The 8,994-nt window shown below is 64.6% G+C and overlaps 1 protein-coding gene across 1 annotated transcript; it reads right to left on the reverse strand.

Annotated features, from left to right (window-relative positions):
* Positions 1-1,082: 1,082 nt before the first annotated feature.
* Positions 1,083-5,084, reverse strand: OSGIN1 (oxidative stress induced growth inhibitor 1; the record flags this gene model as incomplete). The annotated part of the gene is made up of 5 exons (XM_080703140.1): positions 1,083-2,031; positions 2,902-2,993; positions 3,084-3,275; positions 4,112-4,248; positions 5,018-5,084. The coding sequence occupies 5 exons, from the start codon at positions 5,082-5,084 to the stop codon at positions 1,083-1,085; spliced, it is 1,437 nt and encodes a 478-aa protein (XP_080559266.1).
* Between the last annotated feature and the right edge of the window lie 3,910 nt (positions 5,085-8,994).

Genomic DNA, 8,994 nt, shown 5'->3' on the forward strand with positions numbered 1-8,994 from the left:
CTCCCGCCCTCCGCGCCCCGCCCCGCGCCGGCCACGGGGCGCCCCGCCCGGACCCCGGCCACGTGCCCGGCCCCGCCCGCCCGCGCCGGCCGGACTGCCCGCCCGGGGGGCCGCCGAGGGCCGGGGCTCGCGGGGGTCTGCGCGCCGGGGGCGGCCCCGAAAGTGTCCCGCGGCCCCCCCGAGTCCTCCTCCCGCCCCCCGGGGCCCCCGCCCCTCCCCCGTGGCGCCGCCGCAGGGGCCGGAGCGCGGTGTCCGGCGAGCCCCGAGCGCCCTCTGCCGGCCGCGGCCCCCGCCCGGTGCCCACGCACGGCCTGGACCAGGACCCCGCCCGCTCGAGTCCGCCCACCTGGGGGCCCAGGCCCGAGAACCCCCCTCCCGGCCAAGGGCCGAGGAGCCCCGCTCTTGGCTTCCTGGAGTGGGTGGAGCCGGACACGAAAATCATTGCACAGATACACGGAGCCCTAAAACTGCTCTGCTGGGGCCCTGAGGGGTCCCCAGAGTCTCCCGGAGGGGCAGTTCTTATTCGGAGATTTGCATGAGAGAGGTCTGAGAGGAGAGGCAGGAAGGTGCTTTAGGCCAGATGCCGGCTCGGGCGAAGGTCCTGGGGTAGGCAGGAGCGAGGTACGAGGGGCAGAAAGGAAGCAAGCAGGAAGAGAGGAGAGGGGCCAGGCGCGGGGACCCTCCGTCCCAGACACAGCCCCGACACACGCTCCCTGCCCAGGCAGAGTCCTCAGGAGCCAGAGTGCAGGCAGACATGGGTTTTATTTGGAACCTGACTCTTGTAGGAACCCGGCCTGGATTCCTCCGGGCTGGGCGCGGGGCCCACCCTGGTGGCTTCCCCCAGCCCCAGGCCCTGGCTCGGGCCACTGCTCCCGCCTCGGTCTTGGTCTTGGTCTTGGTCTTGGTCTTGGTCTTGGTCTTGGTCTGAGCGCGGGCAAACTGTGCCCCCACGCGCTCCAGCGCCAGGGCGGCCTGGTGGCCCCCCATATCCCAGCCGGGGGAGGCCCGTCCCCTACAGGGCATCTTCCGATGAGTCCTGCGGCTGGCAGGGTTGCGATGATCTCCCTCCGTCGGGGCCTTTGCTAGGGCGGCTTCCTGGTCTCCTTCTGCTGCAGGGAGCTGGCCACGGCCAGGGCCCCGCCCTGCACGAAGCGCACAAAGTTGTCCCCGGCCAGCGGCCCCACGGCGTACAGGCCCTGCTGGTGGGTGCTCTGGTAGGTGAAGGGGTCCACGTCAATGGGGTTTCTCTTGGCACTCAAGGGCTGCTCGGGGTCGGTGGCGAGGTCGGCACCCGCCCCGGGGAGGAAGGAGAGGTCGGGGTGCGAGCCGATGAGGACCAGGACCAGGGAGACCCCGAAGACCTGGTGGCCGCCCTGTGGGTCCCGGAACACGGCCTGCCGGTCGTCCTTGAAGAGCAGCGGGGTGTGCTCCGGGAGGCTGCGGTAGCCCGCGTAGGGGCTGGGCGACAGGACGGACTGCTCACGCATCATCTGGTGGACCTTGTGGTACTCGGGGTACAGCATCTTGGGCAGCTGGCTGAACACCAGGCCGGGGTCGTCCACCCGCCGGCGGAAGGCATGGATCACCGGGATGTTGTAGTGGCGGGCGTACAGCACGGCGTCGGCCGCAGACAGCCCCGCTCCCACGATGAGCACGGGGTCGGAGGCCGGGGTGACGGTGCCCGCCCGCGTGGCCGCCTCCAGGGCCGACAGCTCGTGGTGGACGAAGGGCAGGAGCTCTCCCGGGATGCCCAGGCGCGCCGGGCTGTCGAAGGTGCCCGTGGCCAGGACCACGTTACGGGCCCACAGCGAGAAGGGCCGCCGGCTCTGGTCCTTGGCGGTCAGGAAGCCGCTCACCTGGAACAGGGGTCCGGGCTCCTGGGTCCCCGAGTTGACGACCTCAGGGCTCCCCCACTCCACGGCTGTGACCACGGCGCCGGACATGAAGTTGTGGCCCAGACCCTTCTTGCTCACATAGTCTCTGTAGTAGCAGGCAATGTCCCCGGCTGTGGCCCGGCTGTTGCGAAGACCCCTGTAGGGGATGGGAGGGGTGTCAGATTGTAGCCATTTTCGACGGCACAGGGAAAGAGTTCAAGCTGGGTGGCAGCGGGTGTGTGGCCGTGGCGGTGCCACAGGGCGGGGGCATGTCGGCTGTGGGTTTCACCCACATCGTAAGCACAAGGCTTTGCCCACAGTACGGAGTTGAGGAAGATTTGCTGAACCAACTGATGTGTGCCCTGGTGGGAATATTACTCGGCTGTGTAAAGGGACAGCTGTAAGCCCTGTGAGCGCACTGTGTGACGTGCGTGGGACGTGAGAGGGCACGCTTACAAGGGAAATTCAAGCTGTCTGCTGCTAACACGTCACTACACAATCTTTCTACGGAATCCTCAGGGACCAAGTCTTGGTATGAAAGAGTGAGTGAAGCTGGTGAGACCACGTGCCCGCAGGGAGACGACCCTGTCACAGCCCCGGGTGGGGGCACGGCTTCCCCTGCAGGGCGGCCCACCCCGTGACGGCAGGGCAGGACGCGCTGATTCAGCGTGTCTGTCCGACTGTTTCTCGGGGCAGTCAGAGCGGGGGACCAGGCGCAAGTACCCTGGAGGTGACAGAACTGGCAGGGGGTGGCCGGGTGGCCTCCTTTCCTCAGTTGTCAATATTCTGTGGTGGTTTTTAATGCAAAGTCTTTTTTTTTTTTTTTTAATTAGAAAGCTCTCCTTACTAGCTGACTTGTAGAGAGGCTTTGGGCGGGCTGGGCAGAGCGTGGGAGGCAGGGCCGGCTGGCCCTCCCAGGGGCTGGGTGTCCGGCGGGAGGCCAGGTTGGGCCAGCAGCAGGTTGAGGCAGGCAGCCCCTCCCCATCTGAGCCGTGGTTCCCTCCCTTGGGACGGCGAGCCCACCCACCTGCGTCTCTTCCTCATCCAGTCCTTGACCTGCAGGTCAGGAAGCCCCATCCACTGGCCAAGGCTCAGGGTCACCATGGAGCCCTCGATGGACTGCGGGGGGAGGGGGAGAAGGGGAGGAGTCAGGGAGCATGGAAGAATCGGGGGACCGCCCCCCGCAGCTCCAGCCCTCCCCCCACTCACGTGCCAGGCACCCCCGGGAAGGTTCCGGCCCAGGACCACGTGGGGGAGGGCGCGCTCCTTCTGGTGGGTCCAGGTGAGGACGGAGTCCATGTCGCCCCCGAAGTCGGTGTCTGGGCGCAGGAGGGTGTCGAAGAGCAGAGCCACGGGGCTGGAGCAGCGGCCCTCAAGGCCCTCGGACAGGTAGTCCAGGTCCTGGGGGAGGGCGCAGGTCAGGGGCTGCCGGGGCAGGCGGGCTCCCTGGCCCAGGGGACTGGGCCGGCGTCTCCCTGACGCCTACACTGCGGGCTGTTGGGAGCAGTCACCGTGAGGTGCCTGCGGGACCCCAAAGTCCCCGGAGCACAGACTGGACAGGGACACCCAGGGGGACTGAGAGCAGTACTAGGTCCTGCATCCCAATACCAGCGCGGTCACACGAGCTGGGGAGATGCCGCCTCTACCGGGGATGTGCCCAGAGCATCCAACGGCTGACAGTCCTGCAACCGACACCCACCCATCTCCCGGGTTTCCTAGAGTGGGGCTCTCTCCTCGGCCTGCGATACCAAGAAACCGGGGTGCAGCCCTGATCTAGCCAGAATGGGATAAGGGACGGGAAGGGTCTAGAAGGCTGGCAGTTGGCAGAGGGGTCCTGTATAAGATAAGATGGCCCGGGAGGCAGGGGGGAGAGGGAGGTCTGCCAGCCCTTGGGGTGGGCTCTGGACACGGGCCGGGCCCTTGGTTCTAGCGGCCTGGTGAGTATCAGGAAGCTTCAAGCGTCACCCCGGGGACAACCAAGACCGTCTCCAGAGGCTGCCAAGCATCTCCAGGGAGCAGGACGTCCTCTCCCTGGAAGCCGCGTGCAGCGCGTGGGGAGACAGCTTGCAGAGCATCTGCGGGCCCCAGACGCCCTGGGTTTTCTTTCTCTGGCAATTCCCTAGGCTGGTTTTGGGGGTGCCCCTGGTCTGTGACCAGCCTTGCTCTGGGCGTTCTCTGGGAAGGTGGGTCGGACCCCCGGGGGTGGGTGCCCGAGCCTCGGCCGCCCCTCCACCCACCTGGTCCAGGATGGAGACTCCCGGGGCCTCGGCGAGCTTCCTCTGCAGAAGGGGGTGCGGGTGGACGGCGTCCGACCTCACGTACGGGGTGTAGCCAGAGAGCAAGTAGGACAAGCAGATGCCCGAGGGCCCGTTGCCTGTGGGGACAGGGCAGGGTCGGCGGCGAGGCAGATGGACGGGAGCACGGCAGGGCCCGCTGTGGGTCTGGGTGAGCGTGGGCGGTGGGCAGGCCCAGCAGGCTGGCTGTGGGGCTGGCTGACTCCAGTGGGAACGGACGAGGGTCTCTCTGAGGACTAACAAGGCTGTCCTCAGGGCAGACTTTTTTCTTTTTTTGTGGGTCTGGGGATGAAGCCCAGGGGCATTCTACCTCCGAGCTATACCCCCAGCCCTATTTTTTATTCTCTATTTTGAAACAGGGCCTCACTAAGTTGCAAAGGGCCTCACTAAGTAGCTGAGGCTGTCCACCAACCGCGATCCTCCTGTCTCAGCCTCCAGAGTGCTGGGATTACAAGCGTGCACCACCAGGCCCATTCTCTCCGTTTTTATCTGTTTTCCCCCTTATCTTGTCTGGTTTAGGATGTCTTGGGATACCCTTGGGCACAGTGACACAGGGTGGCCAGTGTTGCCTTGATCGCGGCCATTTCTGGGGAGTGGGGTGCGTTTCTGTCCCAGTTTGCAGACTGAATATTGGAAGGCCTGCCACGGCCGTGCGTGCCCAGGACAGGCCAGACACAGGGTGGGGCCGGGCACCCGGGGACCTCTCAGGTCTATTCCGCCTCCCGTGTTGCGGGGAGCGCCCACGGAACGAGATCTCCTCGGTGCCAAGCACAGCCAGCAGACGTGGCTGCCCAGCTGGCCTTGCAGGGCCGCTGACCTCGGGTCCAGAGGGCACCACGCGCCACTCACCGATGATGATGGCCGCCAGGGGCTCTGAGGGGCTGGTGCCCAGCTGGTCCTTCCTCAGGGCGCACATGGCTGCAGCTGGCGGCTGGCCTGGAGGGAGAGGGAGGAAGGGTCCTGGGTCAGGGATGGGGTGGCCACTTCCAGCTACCAGGTGGCCCGTGGGCTGCACACAGGTCACCGTGTGACTCTACTTCCCCTGTGGCTCTGTGCACACCCTCCGCCCCATGGCCACCCCTTGCTGCTGTAAGCAGGGTGCGCCCTCCTCTTGGCCCTGGTCACCCGCAGCCTCCACTCTGGCCTCACCCTGCTCGCCCCTCCTGGTCCCTAAGGCAGGAGCATCTCCCAAAGCCGCTCTCCTCCCAGAAGCTTCTCTGTCCCCCTAGGGACCGTGTGCCCAGCACCTCTGTGCTGGCTGTGGCCCCCCCACACCACCGGCCCCCGAGCCTCTCCATGTAGCCTGGTGGGTTGGGGGCCATCCCGACTGCCAAGCTGGCGACCCTGGGCTCCCCTGAGCCCCGGTTTCCTCATGTACAAAATGGGAATTGCGAGCGTGCCCCGGGGCGGCTTATGGAGGGGCACAGTGCGTGGGGCACCTGCCGTGGAAAAGGACTGAGCTCAGGGTCTGCTGGGGATGGGCTGTCCCTGCAGGGGGGTCCTGCGGGCAGCTGGGAGGAGTGGGTCTGGGGACAAGGCCCTTTTCCGGAGCGCTGGCTCCCTCTGCTGGCCACAGGCACCCAACACAGGGCTGGAGGTGTAGCTCAGAGGTAGGATGCCTCTGGGTTCCATCCCCGGTACAATAATAATAATAATAATAATAATAATAATAATAATAATAATAATAATAATAATAAGGCTGGGAAGCTACTTAGTGAGGCCCTTTGCAATTCAGTGAGACCCTGTTTCAAAATAAAGAATAAAAAATAGGGCTGGGGGTGTAGCTCAGAGGTCGAACACCCCTGGGTTCAATCCCTAGTACTAAAAAAGAAAAAAACAAAAACCCCACACACAGATGTCTGCCTGTAGCCATGGGGCCGTCTGCAGGGCTGGCGGAGGGGTCGGGGTCACACACAGTTAAAAGAGTAAGCGGCCAGGGCAGGGCCTGGGCCACCCAGAGTGGCTGGGGCAGGGCCTCCGATTCTTCCAGAGGAGGTGGGAATGTGGACTTGTGTGTGAATCCTCTGGCTGGGGAGGGTGGTCAACCCGTGCACACTTTTGTTGGTGTGTGGAGGGCCCGTAACTCCAGCACCGCTGTGGGTGTGTGGGCCTGTGTGCTGAGGAGGACCGGGCCTTGCCCCTGCACCCACAGCTGACCGCACGGCGCTCTGCAGTTTGCAGAGTCTGCGCCCAAGCCTCGGTGCTCCCTGGGAGGGGAGCTTTGCAGGTGCGGGGAGGTCTCCAGGACGGTGTGTCCAGCACCCCGATTCCCAAGGCTCCCCAGGAGGACAGGCTCCTGTCCAGGCAGACCCTGTGCCCCCTCCTCTCTGCCTGGGGACAGGGACGTGGCCTCCTGCTGCTATGGGGACCACGGGACCTTTCCTGCAGGCTGCGCCCCATGCTGTCTGCCGGGGAGAGGATTTGGGGCCCAAACCACCAAGAGTGATCTCAGAGGGATGACGGTGACTGACATTCCTCTACCTGGGTGGGGTTGGCCGGCTGCCACGCATGCTCTGAAGGCCGTGCCAACTGGTTTGACCTTTCTGTAATCGTGTTGCTATAAGCACTCTGACAATCTCTCCCCTACTGCATGTGGACCAACTGACGCCCCGAGTCCTCACAGCCCTTTGCAGTGTGCGGGGGCTCGCCCATCTCTCTGGGGCTGAGCTGGGGCTGAGCCCGGCTTCCCTGCTCGGGGCCTCCTCTCTGCCCACAGAGGCGGCAGCTCTTGCCAGAGGCCCCTTGGCCTGGCTCAGTATACAGCAGGCGTGTCTGTCTGTCTGTCCACGCTTGCCCGGCTGCTCTGTCCCAGGGCGGGGCAGGGAGGGGAGGTCAGGGGTGGTAGCGATGGTCTCCATGATTTGCAGGGAGGGCCAGTTTCTCACTAACCATTGCACATCGGTGCCCAGAGGCCGTGGAGACAGTTGCAGCTACCAGAGGGCGTCTACCCCCTCCTCAGGACACCTGCTATCAGCCTGGGGGGACCAACAGCCTGGCCGAGAAAAGCAAGCGCGCCCTAGGCACGGCCGAGTTATGTCTCCAAGGTGCCAGAGCCAGCAGGGACAGGTCTGAAATCCCACTACTGTGGGCCGGACTCACCTAGACACCCCCACGCCCCACAAGACCAATGTGCATGCATCCTGTGCCCCAGGCCCGCCTCCCTCCGCCTTGGGGGCTCCCGCACTCGGGGTGGGGTGAGACATGGGGCTCACAGGAGCCCAGGCCAGGGAGGAGGGCCAGGGAGGAGGGGGACTGCCCGCCCCTTGCAGGCTCTGTGCTCCTTGGCCAGTGCTCCCTCCCAGAACGGGCAGGCACTTGAATAGAAGCTTCTGGATGCCACACACATGAGGTCACCACCCAGGGGCCGGCCGGAGGTTACTTCCTGTGAAGAATGACCCAAGCTGTCCCCGAGGCTCCTGGAGCTTAGAGCTGTGCTCACGGCCTGGGACAGACGCCCGCGGCCGGCCTACAAGGGCAGCTTAGATTTCGCTCGCGTGCCCACCTTTTACACTCCCTAGTTTTGAGGTGTTTAAAGTCCCTGATTGGAGAGGGCAGATACCGATGGAGACAAGACTGAAAGTGGATCGTTGGGATTCTGCGAAAACAGAGCTCACGCCCATGGGAAGTGGCGCGTCTACCAGGGGCCCTGTCTATAGCTTGGTCCATCTGGGGCAGTGGGCAGCCGCGGGGCCACCATGGGGCTGCACTTACTGGGCTCCTTAGGTGGCCCTTTACCTCCCACAGGCTTGAGCACTGAATTTTTTTTTTTTATCCCCAGCGCAGAGAGAAACTGAGGTGCGGGTGGGAGGTGGCATCTCGCCCCAGTCACCCTGTAAGGTCCCAAACCACACACGTGCGACTCTAGCGCTGACCCTCGCTATCTGTCCAACAGAGGGCGGGTCCTCTGCTGCACAATAAAGCTGCAGATGACAGTCACCTGCAGCCCAGGGGATGAGGAAGTGGCTGTCTGCCCCAGGCTACCTGCCGTTTGGTCACCTGAATCCGCCCCACAGGAGCCCCAGGCCCCACCCCTTTCCTGAGGCCAAGGAGCAGCCCCTGGAGAGAGGCTGACCTGGGACCCCGGGACTCCCAGGGACGCCCCTGGCCTGGCTGAGGACCGGTGGCCTCGGGGACTCTGGGAAGCCACACTTCTCTTCTTCCGGCCCAGAGTGGCCGTCCGGCTGGACTGTGGGGACCTGGGGCAGCTGGCAGTTATCTGGACAGACAGGGGATGGTCTGAAGGAGGGCCGGAGGAAGCCAGAGAGGGAGATTCACACTGAGCCTCTGCTCAGCACCACTGGGGCCCTTCCTGGCCCCCTGGGGGACTGGCCACCCCGACGACGCCCACCTGCGGCCTTGCTCGGGCCACTCACCTGACGGGCGGTGGGCGGAGGGAGAGCCGTGAGGCTGGCTGGCTGGTGCGCTGGGAGGGTGGGGACCTTGGTGGCCGCCACCCATTACTCTTACTCGGGGCTCCCAGAGGCTGTGTGTGTGTGAGGCCGGGAAGCCTGGCTATTTCACTGGCGGGAGGAGGCGGGGCGCGGGGGCGGGGCCAGGAAAATCACTTTCATAAGGGTGACTCAGCAGGGGCCCTTGGGTGAATGAACTTGTCCCTGGCGAGCCTTAAAGGGCCCCCGCTGGGCTGCCCGCCAGGGAGCAGTGGATGGCTCTTTCCTGGCTTCCTCTCTGGAAAAGAAACCTGTGACCCTTGAAAGAACCAGCCTGGCCCTGCTTTTTCCCAAAGGAAGGAGGAGAAGACTTTACTCCATAACACCTAAAGTGGTGGCCCCTTTAAGAAGAGCCTAAGACCTGCAGTTCACCTGGCC

This window comes from Muscardinus avellanarius (assembly GCF_963383645.1).
Source record: "Muscardinus avellanarius genome assembly, chromosome: 10".
NCBI classification, from domain to species: domain Eukaryota; kingdom Metazoa; phylum Chordata; class Mammalia; order Rodentia; family Gliridae; genus Muscardinus; species Muscardinus avellanarius.